Source organism: Cyanistes caeruleus, chromosome 1, assembly GCF_971803275.1.
Source record: "Cyanistes caeruleus chromosome 1, bCyaCae1.hap1.1, whole genome shotgun sequence".
NCBI classification, from domain to species: domain Eukaryota; kingdom Metazoa; phylum Chordata; class Aves; order Passeriformes; family Paridae; genus Cyanistes; species Cyanistes caeruleus.
Genome location: NC_141701.1, coordinates 52,384,159 through 52,403,248, shown reverse-complemented (window position 1 = coordinate 52,403,248; position 19,090 = coordinate 52,384,159). Strand labels below are relative to the sequence as shown.

The 19,090-nt window shown below is 36.8% G+C and overlaps 1 protein-coding gene across 6 annotated transcripts in view; it reads left to right on the top strand.

The window, feature by feature from the left end:
- PIEZO2 (piezo type mechanosensitive ion channel component 2) overlaps nt 1–19,090 on the top strand; it is a 286,113-nt gene that overhangs the window by 42,507 nt on the left and 224,516 nt on the right. For all 6 annotated transcript variants that reach the window (XM_086892756.1, XM_086892783.1, XM_086892749.1 and 3 more), the window contains exon 2: nt 8,526–8,621. In XM_086892756.1, the coding sequence (XP_086748882.1) occupies nt 8,526–8,621 (96 nt within the window). The remainder of the gene's footprint in view (nt 1–8,525; nt 8,622–19,090) is intronic.

The following is a 19,090-nucleotide window of genomic DNA, read 5'->3' as shown; positions in this document are numbered from 1 at the left end:
TATCCATGGGTTCTGTGACTCTTTTAGTTCTTCAGGTTCCTTTCCTGATTCCGAGTTACGCAAAACGATTTGCAAGAAAATTCATGGCATTCCTAAGTAGATTCCTGTAGTAGGTCAAAACCTCCTTTCAATGAAAGTTACCTCATGTATTTGTAAGGAGAGAGAAATACACAGTTCTTTAAACAAAAAGGGATTTATTATTTTATAGAAACAACATCAGCTTGGAATAGGGACATTGCAAGAAGCTTGTATCTCCTTTCTGCACTTGATGATATCCTGGAGCTACCTATTTTTAAAAATTCTGTTTCCTTTGGTAAACCCTGTGCCTTTGTAGTGCTGTCTAAAATGCTCCTTCATCAGATTTATAGCTTGCAGTTGCAATCCTCTGGGTCTTTTTTATTCAGTGATGGACCAAGAAAGGAAGTTTATCTATCCTTTCCTCTACTGGAATAAATAATGGCAGAGTTTCAAACTCTGCATTCATATTTGTAACTTTACTAATGACACTCATATTTTTCAGTGTTAACGCCCCTCTGATGTTTAATCATGTTTATATTCCTCAGAGGTATATATCTGGGTTAGTTTTTAGCATGTCATTCTTCTGACAGTGTTTTTTAGAGCTGATATCAGTGTAAGCAACAGATGGTGAAAAAAAAATTACTTAGTTCTTTCTGCATCTTAGCAGTCTGTCAATTGCCTTATGGTGATTTATGTATTTTAAAAGACAATGAGTGTGAATGGTGTTGGGGGAATGGTTATATGTGCTGAAATTCACACTTCAGGTTGCTGGAAACATCTGACTGCATAGCTGTTCCTGGTGTCTGTAGCTTCTTAGCTACAGCTGTAAATGAAGGTCTCAGTCCCCTTCTGCTCATGGAGGTCTCTCTGTCGCCCAACTCTCTCCACATCTGTCCCTGGCTGACGTTGTGTTTAGCAGTAGCACTGTGTGACATTTGATTGTCATCTGTGTTCTGAGTTTGCTGTTATTTTTAGTCTGAGTCTTGACAGGGTTATGCAACAGCAGAACGAGACTACTGTCTCCAGATGTCTGGGGTAATGGGAACATGCTTTTCTCATCCCATGGAAATGAGTGAGGAGCAGAGTTATTTCTTTAGCTCCCAGTTACTTTCCTAGAGAGAGGAGCTTGGAGACAGAAGAGCTGTTGCTGAAGTAAGGGTGAGAATGCAGACAGTGTCCCTTCTGCGGGCACCTACCTCAGTGGAGGAATAAGAAGACATCTTCTTTCACTTCCCAGATCAATAAATAAATTTAGTTTCAGTTGGCACTGAAATTGAAATGAGCTACAATGTGAAACTTATCTTTCTAATGGGAAAAAATACCAATGATGGTGTCCATCATGTTTTTTAATTTGGAAATATTTGTATACTTAGTCATGGCAGTAAAGTGTATTGAGACAGATTTGCTCGTGAAAGTGGATATGGCTTTAAAATACTTTATTCTAAGTAAGATGATGATTGTGGTATGGTTATACTTCAGATCTTTTGTTCATTTTCTTGCTGTCAAATACAGCTGGGAAACACAGCTCCTGTTCATAAGCACTGAAAGAAAGTGGTGAACAAGGTGTTTTGTCTTCTCCTCTCTCTGAATGATTCCCAGGCAATATTTGGCACAAAGTTAAAATCTGTTCCAGATGGTTTCTGATGGAGAGAGAGCTTACTAAAACTGCTGCTTGGAGAAATAGAGGAAAGGTGAGAAAAATCAAAGGAAAAAAAAAAAATCACCAAGCCCTTACAACCCTGCTCACTGTCTAGCAGTTCTCCCTCCTGACAGGTGAAAAAATGTGATTGTAGAAGTGTTGACATGAACCAAAAGCATCCTATTTATCTGTTTATCAAAGTGTTCATGCTTTTGGTTGTTTGGGGTTTTTTTGTTTGGTTGGTTTTTTTGGGCTTTTTTTGGGTGTTTGTTTTTTTTTTCCAAAAGAGAATTTTTTTGTCTCTGGGCATAGCACACAGTGCAGCCCTGTGTTGAAATGCTGGCTCAGGATCAGGGTGGGGAGTGGTGTGTGTTATCAGCCGTGTGTTATCAGCCGTGTGTTATCAGCTGAGCTGTTGGATGTGGAGGGAGGATGCAGGAGGGAACTTGTCCTGAGCAGACACAGTTCTGCACTGCACACCAGAGGCTGTGACCATTATTTTGCTCTAAAGGGATGGTAAAATTGCATGCTTTTCACTTAACTGTCTTGCATAGAAGTGTATCATTCTAATCTCATCTGTCACAGGTGTTATTTTAAGTGCAATTACTCAGAAGTGAGACCAAAACTATGCCAGGAGTTAATTCACTCCTCTGAATTTCAGTAAGTAAAAACAAAGTAAATACTCTGTGAGCTAAAGTTCTCTTGGAACTATGCCTATCAGATACATATCATTCTGAGAAGGTATAATTTTTGAAGAGGAGCATTTTCAGTCACTATCACAGTTTTATTCTTTAAAATAGGTTGTTTGCAGCATAAACTAATTTTGAAATATGTGCAGGGTTTTTTATTGTTATTTTAAAGAGTCTTGGAGGAAAAAAATCTGAAAAAATTGGGATTTCTGAAACAAAAATTTGAAATATGAACTGTTAGAAGATATGAAAAATAGTAATTTATAAAAGTAGCCTTTATTTTTCTGAAATGGTAATGCATATTTCTGATCAAGTGAACTTAATTTTTAATCTTCTTGTTTTTTTTATTACTACTGCATTTGGTTAGTAACAGCTATGTCAGGTAAAAGTGAGAAATCCTCAGAAATAAGATTTGCACTTGTGACTCTGAGTTGAACAGGGGATGTGTGGTTGCCTCCCACTTTGTACCTTAGTAGTCATTGACTCATAAATTTATGCAGCTGGTTGATCATCTTTCTGGGAGATTCACCTCTGTAGGTGTTTAATACTTGGTCATTCTATCCTGCTGACAGTGAATGAGCTTCAATTTTTACTGCATTAGTTTGTAAAACAGTGCTCATAGGCAACAGAGCAAGCCATGTACAGCCTTCTGGGTCTTTGTTTCAATGTGAGTTTAGGTGGGTTTTCTTCTCAAGGACACCCCTGCCTCTGGAGGCAGAGGCATCAGGGACTGTAAGGAAATACTGGAAGGCAGTTTGCTGCTATTTTACTATATTGCTACTGCACACGTGTGTGAGTTTTGCTTAAATAATGCTGCATGCATGAATCTTTAAGAAAAGGAGAAAAAATTCTTGCCCCATTTCTTCTCACATTTGCTGGTTGATACCAAGAGTGAGTGTTACCAGGAATTAAAGATTTTTATATATAAGGGCTATATGCAGAATGGTAATAAACCAGAAATTTCTCACCAGTTTTGACCTCTCCTCTTTGTATCATATTGTTGGAAGTACTTATCTGGCTGGTTAATGGAGGTGTTTTTTTTTTGTTGTTGGTTTGTTTTGATTTTCTTTAAACTCTTTTTCCTTGAAAAAAAAATAAATTATTTCCAGTAGTTCTTGTTCTGTAGAATTTAAACTGCCTTACCTCTTTTATTGTTTACTTTACCAAGTTCTTGTATAGATCATATAGTCCATCAAGGAGCAGTGTAGGGCTCCATTCAGGTTTTTGATGTTTTTCTCTGCAGCTTTTGTACAGTTTTGCTATAATAGGCAGTGAAGATGTTTAAACCATAAATTATAACATTTCAGTTTCTGACAGAAGGCTGTTTCCATATGGCCTGATACTGGACCCACTTGCCTTGGTTGAGCAGCTCTTGATGTCCAGTAGCATGATTGGGGTAAAAAAACCCTGACCAACCAACCAAAAGCCTCCCAAACTTCCCCAATTTACAATATTCCAAAGAATGTGGGAACTGGCTGATAAGTGTCTTACTGGAGAGCAGCACAAGTGGAAAGGCCTAAAGCATTGTGACATCAGGACAGTGCCTTCCTGATAAGAGGAATCTTAACTGTGTATCTTCCTGAAGGAGTTGACCACTCATGACACACATTCATGGGTTGTCATGTAGAGCACCTTGGTTTGGAGGTGGAGATAGATTTGCTTCAGCATTTGGCTTCTTAGGCTGAGCTTTTGCACCAGAAGCTTTTCATCTGGGGTGTGTACCAGTGTTATACCTAGTAGCAAAGGCTGTCTATCTGTAGCCTGTTTTACTCATCTGAACTTCGTGGTAATTGGGGATTTTTCAGAATAATGAGGATATAGCAGATATTAACCATGTGATATCTAAGAAGAATTACAGCATTTCAGGCAGGAATCTGGTGCTGAGTTGTCCTAGCTTTGAGAGTTGGACACTTGGCCTTCGGGAGACTGAGAAGTTCCAAAGGTCAGCTGCTGGTTCCTTTTCCCTTCTGTGTTTTGGTCTCTTATTTCAGATCAGCTGGGTATACGAATGAGTGAACAGCATCACCTCTGTCTTTTAGCCAGCAACTGTTGCTTGCTCAGGGTTAGATATTTTTTTCAGCAGCACTTTTTCCAATTAATATTTTCACTGAATATATATTTTCTTGTGTCACTGGAAAAATAAGCACTAAAGTTAGACCAAATTTTAGTCTAAAGGTACCATTTTTAAAGAATATCGTTGCACAGCTTTCTTAATAATCTTGCAGCTGTGAAGTTGTTAGAACAGGATGCAAACACCATGCAATATCCTGCTGAAGGTAGAAGACACATTACTTCAGTGTAGTTGGCTGTATTAATTTCTTCTCATGCTAAAGCACATAAGAGTCTGCATAGGATAGCATTAAGAAGGATATATTATATTCTCAAACCTACAGTAAAAATATGTGAAATATGTGGAAGAGATGTTTTTATGTATTTCTTGAACAGAAAAGGATATAACAAGCAATACATTAGTCTATTAACATTAATTACAGTGCTTTTTTTACTCAAGTAAATTAAGAAATAGTGAGTGGTTGGCTAATCCTGTTTTCACTTTCCTCCTTGTATTCTGTTGTTGTGGCTTTTGACAGAATTCTAGTTTGTAAATGAGGAGCCAGTAGCCCTTTGGTGCTATGACTGCACTCTTGAAGGCTGTTTTTTTTTTGACATGTAGTTTCCACTTCAGAATTACGTACTCTTAAATTTTTTTTGTGGAATAAAACTAAACACATCATTTATGAGGCTGGTTTTTATCTCTTCTTTCCAAGTTCAAGCTTATTGTGAACTTCTTTATTGTCCCTCACTTCACTCTCCAGTATGTTTTTATATAACAGGTAAACCACCAGTTCTATGCAAATTATTCTCTTTAAATGGAAGAAAGAAAACTGCTGGTATAAATATGAAATAATAATACGTAACAGCTGTTAGAATTCTACATGCAGAAACCTGATGTGTCTTTGAAGAGGTATTAAATTTCTTAAAAGGCCTTCTATTCTGGCTAGCATAAAACAATGAAAAATAAATTCTAGAAGGACAAGGTTATCATGTGATATATGATTTTCTGTTTTTTTTCCTTTGGAGATTCCTTTTTAATTTTGTATGGCACATGCTGTACATACCTATCTTAAGAATTAATTACATTTTTTAGCTGGATATCAGTCTGTCCACTGCTGTGAAAGATAATAAAAATTATTAAAGGTTTGTACAACACCTTTATTCTCTATATATTAAAACTGCAATGTTTAAAATGGTCACTTATGGATGGAGAAGTCAGTCCTACATGTTATGAAGTGCTCTTTCTTCCTGTCTAAGGGAAGGTGCTTTAAAATACTTGAGTTGATACAAAAGAAAAGCAAATTTGCTTCCAATTCTGTGTATTATTAGCTCTGCTTTTTATGTCTTTTTCCAATTTTAATAATGGTGTATGATTGCTATTATAAGGCTGTGAACAGCAGCAGAACTTCAGAGGTGAAAATTACATTTCTGAAGTTTGGGTAATAGAGGCTGTTAGAAAACATGGTGAGATGTGGTTTAAAAATAAGTCTGGAGATAGAAAGTGTGTATGGACTTTGCATGTATGTTTTTTTTTTCAGTTAAAGGCGTTTTGTTCAGTGTTTGCTGAAGGCAAGCTCATCCTTTTAAAGCTAAGAAACTGAAGGGCTACTGTAAGATACACAAGGGAAGGTTTGAATGGAAGTGTAATCTCTGTTACCAGTCCTGTTTATGCAGCAGTAGAGGGAAAAAAAAAAAAGCTTTTGAGTACACAGCTCTAGGAATAGAATGCAGTAAATTTTGAGGTAAATATAGTTCAAGGAAAAGTCATCTGAAATTAATTTTGCAAATCGATTAGACAATTTTGAGAAGCAATAACAACATAAAATGCTAAAATTACATTAATTTTGATACTGCAAACTGACCAATGTATCCAAAATACCCAGAAATTTCTATACAATCTGGTTTGCCAAGAAACTCATCTTTATAGGTGCTTTTTCTGTTGATGGAATTCCATTGATCTTAAATGGGACTTTCCATTGTTTTGGACATCTGTGTGCAGCTTCTTTAGCAGAAGGAGACCTTTGTGGATACCATAGGGAGTGTAGAGTGTGGGTTCATTTTCTTTTTTGGGTTCTTTGTTGTTGTATCAGTGACAAACTGAAGCTGATTTTATGCTCTGCAACTTTTTCTAGATAGTTTTGAGTGTCAGAACCGAGGAATATGTATGTTTGACAAAATAATGATGCAGAGCAGTGCCAATATGTGAAAGCAGTGCAACTGTTTCCTTTCTTTTATCTTGCTGAAATTATTTTCTGTCATTTACTCTTGTGCCTTAGCTTGATAAGGCACTCATCTCTCTAGATACATATACTAGATGAGTGGAGATAAATACAAAATAAAAATATTGGAATAGTTGCAGTAGGGAATAGTAAGAATGTTGCACCTACGTTTTGAGGGGTTTGATGCATAATTCTGAGAAATGTATTTCTAGGTCTCTTGCAACTGCTTAAATAAATACAGGTTTTCCAGGCAGTATCTAGCCAAGTTTGCCGAAGAAGGCTTTGATATAAATAGAGGTTCTAAATATTTGACACAGACTTGTTAGCAAGACATTTAGTGACTTCCAGCTGATGAAGGAAGACATTTAAAGCAGGCAATTGCTGTTTTCTGTCTTGGTACTGGGAAACTGAGTGCTAAGTGCTCTACAAAAAGTGCAGCAAGCTCAGTCCTCAAGAAAGAAGAAAATGAGCATAATATTGCACTGAAAATAAGTAAGCTGTTTAACACGATTAAAATCTGGTTGACACAATCCCAAAAATAACTGGATAGTAGTATTACCTTCTAATGTTATTATTCTGCTACCAGAATGACTGAGCACATCGGTCCCTCACACTGAAATGGAAAGGCCTTCAGGCCGTAGAACAGCCTTAAACTACTATCGTACCTTTTCCTATGAATGCCACAGAACTTGTTCCCACCCCAAAATTAAACTTTAAAAAAAACCCCAAAACCCCAAAAAGTTGATTTATGGATTTGTCCTGATATCAGGAGTGTTCTCTTTGCCATTCTTTCCAAGAAGGCCACTAATGGCCACTGTACATCCTGTGCTCCTCTGTGGAGGACCCTGAGAGTGGGTGCATAATAGCAGAGCTGCCTCCTTCTTCTCAGGTACATTGACTTTAGAGCTCTGATAATTGCTTGCAGAATTCCCCATGGGATAGGTCCTACATACTCTTATCTTGCAGGTTTTTAATAGTTACAATGTAGGTGTAAGTCTTCAGTTGGCCTTTAAAGGCTGTGGCAAAAAGAAAGCTTAGTAAGTGACAAGAGCAGTTCTTACAGGAAAATGAGAAGCTGCTCTTAAGGATTCTGGATTTCACTCAGAAAAACCCTCTATCAAGCTTTGGTGGATTTTGTAGTCCTTGAAAGATTTTTTTTTTTAAGGTTTATGGTAGAATCATATCAGTTGAGAAATAGAGAATAGGTGCTTCTTATTTGTCCTTCTTGCTTGGCACCCATGCATTTCACCTGCTTCTTGGCCAAACTGCAGATGTGGGCTGTATGTCCAGAGTTTTCTTTCAAGGCTGTTAAGGAAATCAAATTAGTTACTCAAAACATTGGCTAGATTGGGAAATAAAAGTTGTAACTTTGGATTTGCTAATAGAGAGCTTTTGCAGTTTTGTTTTATAATTAAAGTGGACAGATGTGGTGAGGATGAGGACCAATAAATGCACAACTTGTTAACTCATTCGCACTATTGCTTCCAAGAAATTTCAGGAAGAGGTGTCTGGAGAAAAGTCTTTTCTTTTGAAATACATGTTTCTGGCAGGGCTAAAGATGTATTTGTATTGTTTTGGACATAGCTGAGAAGACTGTTGATACTAGTCTCCCTCACTGGTGATACTCAAGAAATATCTTGATGCAATCCTGTACAGTGTGCTCTGGGATGACCCTACTTGAGTAGGAAGCTTAGATCAGATGACCCACTTTGATTCCTTCCAACCTGACCTAATCTTTGATTCTAAGATTTATTATAAGTATAAGCTTGGATACCTGAAAAAAAATTGTTTAAATAAGTGGTTGAAACAGGGTTAATCATTAACTCCAGTGGGAAATACTTTGTGTCATTAAATTTGATTTTATCAGGAAGTTAAACAATATGTTGTTTTTCTTTTCTCTCATTGCAGCCTGTGCTTTCCGTTACAATGGGCTCTCCTTTGTCTACCTCATCTACCTCCTGCTCATTCCTCTGTTTTCAGAACCCACAAAAGCAACGATGCAAGGTGAGAAGTTCATTGCTTCATTCTTCAGAGTCTGTGGTGCACAGTGTACTTGCAAAAACTTTGGTGTAGTAGAAGGTGAAGTTCTGAGAGTTTTCCCCTCATCAAGTGATCTGAGTTCTAATACATACTGTAAATTCCCTGATGCTATAGTTTCACAATATTCTGGCTTTGGTGCTCAAGGACTTCCAACCATGCTTGCCCCAAATTGCATTGGGGCTGTCTGATAGCACTGCTGGCCATTCCTTTTTATGGCTTTATTACCTCTGGAATACTGACTGGTCTGGGTAAAAAATGAGTTTCAAGAACCCTCTCAAAGCCATCCTATCATAGATTGTGCTCCAGGTGTGAATTGGTAATTAATTATGAGAATTAAATTTGTTGTCAAATTTTTCATTCAATGGTATTTTAAGTACTTATTTAAACAGCTGTCATCCTGGCATTATACCTCTGCCTTAGCAAAAATAACTCGAAGGGCTTGCTGTTGGAGATGACAAATAACTGCGTCAGGCATTCAAGCATTTATGTCACATACAGAGGTGTGCCTTGTCTACAGCAAGAATGTAATGCTGCTGAAAAGGGTGTTTACAGTCCCCTGTTAATGGGGGAGGAAAGGGCTTCCTTATAGTCTTGCTCAGGGCCCCATCAAACCTGGCCTTGAACACTGCCAGGAATGGGATATCCACAACTTCTCTGGACACCCTGTTTCAGTGTTTCACTACCTTCTGAGTAAAGAATTTCTTCCTAATATCTCATCCAAACCTGCCCTCTTTCAGTTTAAAACCATTGCCTGTTGTCCTGTAACTATCTGCCTGCTTGAAAAGTCCTTAGCCCTCCTTTTTATATGCCTCCTTTAAGTACTGGAAAGCTGCAATGAGTTCTCCCTGGAGCCCTCTCTTCTCCAGGCAGAACAATTCCAGCTCTTCAAGCCTGTCTTTGTAGGACAGGTGTCCCTGTCTTTTGGTGGGGATCCATACCAATCATGTGAGCTCAGTTTATGTTGTCTGTGTCCATAGCCAGTGGAACCAGGAAAAGCAGGCCTGAAAAATAACTTAAACAAGCATAAAAAGTGGGAAATCCCACTCGTGGTGTAAGGCTGTCAGTCATTTTTATAGGGGACTATTACAAGGACAGTGTAAGCCTGGAACATCTGTGTCCAGCTGTGAGTTAGTTTCTCTTAGAGATGCTAAAAGTATGAATTGAGAGGGAAACACTCATTGGGAATTTGGTTGCAGCTGCTAAGAAAATATGCAATTACCCTACTGGTTTTGTGTGCTTTACTTTTGCTGCCCCTTCTGTGTGTGCCCAGAGATTGACAGGATAAACAGAGCCATTTTCTAGATGCCAAGAGTGACAGTGGAGAGACATATAAATTCTCCTCTTTTAAAGTATAAAAAAGTCTATTTGAGTAGGGCTAATTCCTGTGTGACTTAATAGAGTCATCTAGTTTGCATCACTGATGCTAGAAATATCACCTCAGAGGAAAATGATTTCTTGGGACTTTGGATAGTTTCTCTGCATTGTGTATCCCATTGCATTGCACTTCACCTGAATGTCATGCTATGATGTGTTTGTCAGAATTAACTCCTTATATAAATTTAGTATTTCTGAGTGTACCCATTTTTCCCACTGTCCCTGTCACATTTCTAAATTGTGTATGTGTGTAGGTGTATCTTCCTAGAAAGTTTTCAGGGTTGTTTTTGGGTTTTTTTTGTTGTGTCCAGAACACAGAAAAGAAAAATGAAATGTTTTAGCTAAAACCAGTGAAACCACCAGTAAATCAGAGTCAAGAAACAAATGAACTTTACTGAAAAGAGCCCCCAAAAACAAACCAAATATATGTTTATGTACTTAACTTGTATTTTTCCCCTAAAACTTCTGTTACTCAGATAGTATTTTTTTCCTGAAATTGTTTCTTTTGATTAAATTATTTTTATTCTTTTGAACTTTCTAGTTTTCCACTTATCTTTTCTTTCCTCATCATCTCCTGACACACTCAGCTCCTCATCAAAATCTCTGACCAGCATTCCTATCTCTTGCACTTTACAGTAACTGAATTTATGAAGCTTCTCTCCACCAAGCCTAAGGGTTTTACAGTGTAAAGAATTAGAAATTAATCTGAAATGGATGATGTCATGACATCTACATTAATTTAAATTTTGACAGAAACTTAAAAGGTTAGAAACACTGGAGAAAAACTATTATACTCAAATAGTTCAGATGGTGTTTAAAGATTAATGAGTAATTTTTTTTTCCTTCTTCCCCCTAAAAATTTTAATCTTCTTAAAAAGATTAATTACTAAGATAAAGTAATCTTAATCCTTAAACATGAAGATATAAATCATTGTCTGATTCTCTGCCTATGTTCCATGGATTAGTTTCAATTCAAACTGAAGGATTTGTCTCCCGTACTGAAAAATAAGTTGGTATTTTACCTGTCAGCATCTTAAAACTAGCCTATGGAACATAGGCAGAGATAACTGTGTAAAAAGCATTCATTGCAAATAACATCTTGTCTACAGGAGTAACTTAAAACTTGACCAGTTTTTCAAGGGTGGCTAATGGGAATAGTTTTTGAGACATTTACCTCTTTGCATGTGTAGTGAAGCCCCGTAATTTCAGCAGTAATTTTTCTATATGAATTATCTCTAAAATCAGGAACTGATTTGTTACCTATTTCTCTGGCAATGACAAATACACAGTAAATTGTGCAACAGCCTGGTTTCTAAGTGATTGTGACATTGTTCATATTTTTTTTTTCTTTTGTGTCTAATATCTACTGCAGTTCTGTGTTCATCCTTAATAAAGGCATGTACATTATGTTTTTGTAGGAATAATGAAGCATGACAACATAGATTGGTCCTGTCTTGGGCCAATGGCTCATTAACTGTACAAAATATCTGGTTTATGTGGCTTATTTTTTCCCAGTAAGAGATGTGAGTTTACATTTAGATAGGTTTTATTTTACTTTATTTAATTTCCTATTTTTTGATTAATAAGACTCTGTAGCCAGTCATGTAAATAAAAAAAATGAGGGAGGGAATCAGTTGATTTCACACATTGAGTAGTCTTTTGCTCAGTCTGCTTATGTTAATGGCAAAAAGAATGGATTTGCTTCTGAATTAACACACTGCTCAGGATAACAAAACTTGTATCTCTGTTGTAAAAATGAACTTGGCACAGCACTGAGATCAGTAAAAATGATGTTTTAAAAATGTGTAGATTGATAAAATTATGAAATATAATCCAAAAAAATATTAATTGAGAATTATTCTGAGTGTGGCTGAAATTGTAATGAAATGGAACAGTTGTTTTGCAGATATTAAAGGGTTTGTGTTTTGCAATAATCTGCACAGAATTGTAAAATGCAGAAGGATTGCAGTAACAAATTTTGATCACCTAATATATATTAAGGCTTTTCAGCAGAGAATTGATCCAAGTGAATATGGGAAAAAAATTTTTACAAACATTATTTTGAGTTTTGTATGACAGCAATGCCCCAATGTGCACTCATTAATTCTATGATGTATCTGTTTTACTAGCAGTCTTTTTACACTCACCTGCATTTGTTCTTTGAATTTCACATTAACTTTAAGGGAAGTGCAGCTTGAATTTTGACCTATTCTTTGGTAGATTTACAATACTCTTCAGTCAAATTAGATTTAAGTTTATGTGATTTTGAGGAGAGTTTCACCTGCATTTTACCTGCATAACAACAAAGATGATTTGTTTGTTTCTTGGAAAATTATTTCTTGCCTGTTATCTTTAAGTTATCATTAGAAAGTACTTCGGGCAGTGATAGAAATGGTGATTAAATTAGGTGGGAGAACTCTTTGGAATGTCTTTGAAACCACTGAGTTTCTTTGTACTAGCCCAAAGCATCAGTGTGAAGATATTTTTATAAGTTTGAAAATGCTGTTCAGCAATAAGAAATGGGATTTCTACTGGATTAGGCACATGTTCTTGGGCACATGCCAGGCTGCTACATAAACATTCTTTGACTTAAAACACTGCATCTCAGCTAGGTTTCACCACTCCCAACATTATAAGGTATTCTCTTGGGAGAGAAGAGAGGAGTGTGTTATTTATAATCAGCAGGCCAAATCCAGTAAGTACTTGTTCACGGAAAGTTTGGCTCTGTGAGAGTGAAAATGAAGCGAAACCTTTACATTAACCACCTTCAGAAATGTTCTTGCATCTTAAGAGCTAATGAACATTTGTTATTTGTACTGTGTGCTTCTTCACTATTTTCTTAGGAGATGAATTAGAACCCCCTTCAGCTAAGTGAGAGTGAACTCACAAGAAGCATTGGGCTGGCAGTGTGGGGTACTGTCTTAAGTTGTGGGTGATAACAAATACTTGTGGCTTTCTCACTTCATTGTAATGCTGTTCCCAAATGGGATATTCTGCTCTCAGAATGGACACTCCAGTGCCTGAGCTCTTTCACTTTTTGGCTTTTGCAGACTAGATTGTAAGCAGGGATTCCCAGTAATTGGTTGATTAGACAATGTGTCACCCATTTTCATTATCATGTTTTATATGAGTGCTGGAAATTTGGATTTTTTGGATCCAGGTATGGCAGAAATTCATCAGTTTGTTGATTGAAGACTTGTAAGCAAAGCAAAGCCATCAGAGCTGGGGCAGGAATACAGAAGTCAGGAGGAGAAAATAACTAGAATTTTTTTTAACTTGCAATTAACTATTTGATATGGACTTCCTTTTGTGTGGTTGTCGATGACATGAGTCTTTGCCAAGACTCATTTCCCTTCTCTACATTTGAATCTTTCCAAAGAGGGCAAAAATTCTTCAGAGGCTATTGAAATAAGATGTTTTGAATTGGACTGGTATGGGGTTTTTGGATAGTGGTGGAAATCCTAAATTGTACAAGAAAAAGCCAACTTAAGGAAGGCTGACACTGTCACAAACTGTTTCCATTGTAGAAATGAGCACTTTTATAGCTGCATTAGATTTTGAATTATTTAGTTTATTTTAAAGCAGTATTTCTCCTGACATATTAAATAACATTTGTTTTAGAGAAAGAAAAAAGTCAGTTTGGGATCACCTGGAAGTGACCTCTTTAGTTATTTTAATGTTTCAAGTCGATCCCCTGCCCTGGTGATAGTCAGCTTCAAACTGAACATGTCATAGTGTGATTAGCATTGTTTAATTTAACTCTAACCATGACTAAAGAACTAGCGGCAAAACCAATCTTCTTTTTTACCCCAAAGTATAGGTAAATTAAAATCTTTTATACAGAGAAGTAATTTAGGAATGCAGATAAGGGATTTTGATTTTTGGCAATAAGTTTAAAAATGTTGCTTTTTTTACCCCCGATTTCATTAAGCTACAGATAACACCTAATAATATCAATTTTACTTTATACAGCTTCTGAAGATTACTTTGCTAGATGTTCTTTCTGTTCTTCTTTTTTAAAATAATTGAAAATTAGTCAATTTTATTCCTTTCCAGCAAGGATATGCTAAACAAAACTTTTATTGTTGTATTTGGAAGGTGAAAGAGTGCAGAAATGGGAATGTAATCTAGAAACAGCATGGTAGATTAGGGGTTTGCTGTGAGCTAGCAGTCCTGCTATCCAATACCACTAAAGTGTAAGTAGAAATTTCTGCCATGAGTTTGAGTGAGACAAGCATAGCAAATGTGGTTTAGGATCCAGCTGCGGAGTTGAGCAGTGACAAAAGCACTTTCCGTAATGTGTTCACATTCTAAAATTTGGGATCTGACGTAGGCTTGCTGTGGTTGTGAAAGGATTTTAAATTCAGAATGACCTTATATCATGTTTTTAAATTGAGTTAAATAATGAAATGATGAAAATGCATTTTAAAAAATCATGTAAAAATACCAGCATCTTAAAATGTAGAATGTGATTGAATGTGCGTCATGTAGTCCTATAATCCTAATTCTGATTAGTCAGGCCACAGATTTTGATGCAAAGAGGGTGGTCCTGGGTTTGCTAGGACATCCAAACTTCGAGAATTTGTTCTCCCTTCTTTGTCCTGAAGCATGACTTTCTCTGACTTAAACTGCCTTTCCTCTTTTTAGTGTGCTTTGTATGCAAATGATTAGAGAAGTGTTATGCTTCTATTTTTTGGTTTTAAGGAGCCTTTTTATTTTTTTCATTTTTTTGGTTCACTGGTAAAATTTGTTAATTTTATGTGCATTACACAGAGCAGGCAGAATGACCTCCCATCCAAGCCAGGAACATTCTCCTGCCCTGTTTTCCCCACAGCGGAGAATGGACCAGCCCTTGAGACAGTAAAGTTTCACTGTGATGATTCTGAGACTTCTTGATTGAGCTCTGTTGGAAGTTGTGTGATACAGAGTTAAAAGGGAATCAAAAATGTTTACACTGCTGCGTCTTTTTAGCTCTGTCAATCAGTAAGCAGACTGGAGGGAAATTGCGGGGATATTTTTGAATCTGCATCTACAATAGAGTCATTTAAAAGTCAAAATTACATTTCAGGAAGAAGGTAGGAGATTGATAAAATCTTGGCTGGATTCAGATAATACTGGAGGAGAAAATCAACATGCAATTGTTATGGTCTACTATAAATTAGAGGATGAATGATCCTAATAACCATACAGCCAAATATTTCCCTAGTGCAAACAACTTTTTAAACAATTACTGACTTGTGAAGAGTCAGTGTTATTTTAAAATTGGGTTTGGAGAGACTACAGACGTCAGAGAGAGTTAGTCATCACTATTCTTATGATCCAAAATTAACAGAAAATAATCTTGAAGGTTTTCTTAACCTGAAGTGCAACATAAGTTTAGGGAAACTAGATAATGACTGAAGAGCTCAAACATTTCGATGTGGTGACATTTTCTAGTAAAAAATGCAACAATCTTTCTAGAACTCCCATCTCAAGCACAGGTGTCTTTTAGAGGTGAAGTCCAGACCTAAGTTTCTGACTAACAACTCCCACAAACAACATTAAGAATAAACAGAGTTTGAAAGGAATGAGTAAAAGGGGAATAATCTTAGAGGTCAGAAGTTGTCAGATGAAATAGAATTTTCCAGAAATCAAGCTGAGTTAAACTCTTCCAAGCAAACTGAAACAAAGAATAAAAATGTGTTTATCTATATGAATATAAAATAATTAAAAGCATGGCTCACAGTAGGGATAAAGTAGGAATTAAATATCATATGGATATGCCCCAAATTTTAGACAGGACAGTGCATTCAGTTTTTAATCAGGGCAATGCTATTAAACACAAAGGCTAAAGCACCGCCTGGGGAAGAGGTTGGAAAAAGAAAAACTACTGTGAGGAAGAAGTAACACCCAAGGAGTTTAAATGTTAAAGTTTTAAAGACTGCATAATCTCCCTCCTAAACCTGAGTGTGATATCCTAAACTGAAGAATGAAAATATTAGCTCAAATACAGAAAATAGGGGGAAATGCTCTTGCATGTGAACTCCTGTGATATGAACTCCTGTGAACTTGTACTTTTTAAAATTTTGGAATATATTCCTAAGTGGAGAATTAATAAATATCTTGAGGCTACTGGAAGAAAAAAAGAGATTAAATGAAAATGTCTGTTCTAAAATGGGGCTGTGCTAAGCAACCTAGATAATGCTTTGGTAAGGTCAATTCAGATTTAATCCCAAGAAGTTGATGCTAATCTACACAAGTAAGAAAGAAACAACACATCTCATAAATATCTTAAGATATATTTTTTACTTTTTTCAGTCTGCAAAGAGAAATTGTCCTCTTGGATTTAGATTTGAGGAGAAGGAGGACTTTTTGGGTTAAGTGGGGATGCTGGCACACCATCTAGAAACTGTGTATGCATGGTGGACCAGAGGTAGTTTTCTAGTTTTTAGGCTTCTAATGAACTGAGTGACCCTAAAGACTCATAAAACTTCAAAGTGGAATATGATCCTTTTATGAACCAGAATTTATCCTTTGGTGATGGGAAGTAGAATAACCCAACTTATGCCCCTAAACTCACATACCAAAATCACTTGCTGGATGTCTCCAGAAAACCTGTATATAGATGGTAAGAGTCAGATGGTTTGTCAAGGTTTTCTGTCCATGTTTTGAGTATTTTGGGAAGGGTTATTTGTTATTAGGCTAAATTAACTGTTTCTGGCTTGAAGCTGTCTGGTGGCTTGGTTAAAGAGATGTACAGTGTTGGAAGATTTGGAGCATTACTGTGGTCATCAGAATTGTTTTCAAGAGTTCAATAGTCAGAAGAACTGTATATCGTCTTAGAGGATTATGCTTGGGCTTGGAAAATGAAAGAGTAAGAAGAATATAAAACACATTTTATATAAATATAAAACACTCCCTATTCTCATCTCTCATACTCCTGTATGTTAAACAACCAGGTTTTATCATGCTTTCATACAGAAAGGGTAAAAAAGCCAGTAAAATATGAGGTATGTTTTTTTATTATCACGGCTGACCTGTAGGTGTGAGGAATTCCAATAAAATCAGTGTAGTTTTTCAAAAGCAGTGCAGCTGTTCCCATTCACTCCACTTCTACCGCCTTGTTTGAAGGCAGTCACACTACAGTGAGTCACATCCTGAACCCACAACACCAGATGATGTCTGAAGAAGCATTAAGAAATGAGCCTTTGACTGTACTAGACAGCAAGGCAGGTGATGGCATTAACTTGACTTCTCATTGCAGTGTCTTGGCACCAGCTTTTTGCTATGAATTACTCTCCGGTAGATCCAGAAATCTGTCCACAGAGGTAGACACTATTTCTTTAAAATTTATATATAATTTATTTTTCTTCTGTGTTTTCCCTTCTCATTTGACCTTATTTCAAATAGGTTCTTGTCAGCAAGAGGTTGGCTCCTCAAGTCAAGTACTAAGCATGGATTTTATTTTCTTTTACTCTGAATTTCATCCTTACACACGGAAAAGTGTATACTTTTGACAGGATCTTATTATGACAGAAAATAATTATGCCTTTAAAGCACAATAATTGGTAGATATTAGGCCTCTTTTATCAGATTTCACAGCTAAGCCTATGGATGCTCCTGTGTCTGTAATGGATTTGAATCCAGAGCCTGAATCCCCAGGAATTTGGGAAGCCTCGAGTAGAAATCTAGATTGGTGTTAATTCATTGCAGATCAGCACTGTAATTTCATGTCATACTGAGCCTCAGAGACAATCTCCACTATAAGAATATTGCAGCCTTGGCTTTTTCTTTCCTTCTTTTGAAGTCATCTACCTTCATTTCTATTTCTTAGTTGTGTGATTTATCAGGTCTTTTTTTGTTGTCACCTGATAGACTGATCTGTGCTCCAGCTGCTTTGCTCCTTTCATGAGCACAGAACTACCCTTGCTAAGTGGCTGAACAAGAAACTGGGAGGGTGTGACACGTAGACACTGTTTGTGGATTGCTTTTTTTCAAAGGATTTAAGAGTTAAAGGAGAATTATGTAGCAAAGTCTTGACTGTTCACCAGTTGTATTTCTGATTTCAGTTTCATCAGTTTTCACCATTTGTAGTTCTGAGAAATCATTTGGTGCTGTAGTGATACAGGCCCTGGCATCTTCAAGCAGAGCTAGAGAAATGTCTATGCAGTTTGTGTAGATGTGGTACTCCTCTCAGCCTGAGGACTTGTCACGCCTTTATGGGCAAAGAGAAGATGCTGGATTTGGAACTCATTCCTGAAGACAGGAATATGGAGCTGCTGTTAGCATGGAATAATTTAGTTTTGAACAAACATTTGAGATCATCAAGTCCAACTGTAGAAATAATCCTGGTTCCTAGTGCCTCTAGGGCACAGGCATCCATCATCTCACTGGAAGGTGCTTCCCTGGTTTTTGCAGCACTGGTCACCAACAGAGGCACAACTGACAAGAAATGTTTTTGAATCATTGGCAACTGGTAGGTGGAAAAAGAATGTCCCCTCCTGCTGTCATCTCCATTGTCTGAAACATGTGCAAGCTGTCTGGAGTTGCAAAGACTGAAATGTCAGCAAGAAAAAACTGCTTATTTGCAAGCTCTCACAAAACTTGGATTACATTTTTCATGATAACAGCTTTTATCACTACTGTTTATATTTGAATGACAGTAATGTGAGTTGGACTTTTTCATAAAATAAATAAATAGTGTTCAGCAGGCTGCTCAGGGCTGGGAGCGGGGGAAACCATGTATGTGTGGAGCAGGAGGCAGGAACAAGATGCTGATTCATTTGTCTTTCCATGCCAAGAGCAGCACCTAAATGACAGTAAGCAAGACGTTGTCCATCAAATATTTATGATGTGGACATTTCAAAGGGCTTTTAAAGACCCACACAAACATCACTGATCAGACAGAGGACAAAAGTTTTTGGAGTGTTTTCTTTTTTTTTTTTTCTAATGATGTACGTGTGAGGGTTTATCCTGATGTTTCAGTTGCAGCTCACTGACATTATGTTGAGAGTGAGACACCACACGTACTTTAAATTGAGTGGGCTTTTTTTGTCAAGACAGAAGAATAAATTGTGCCT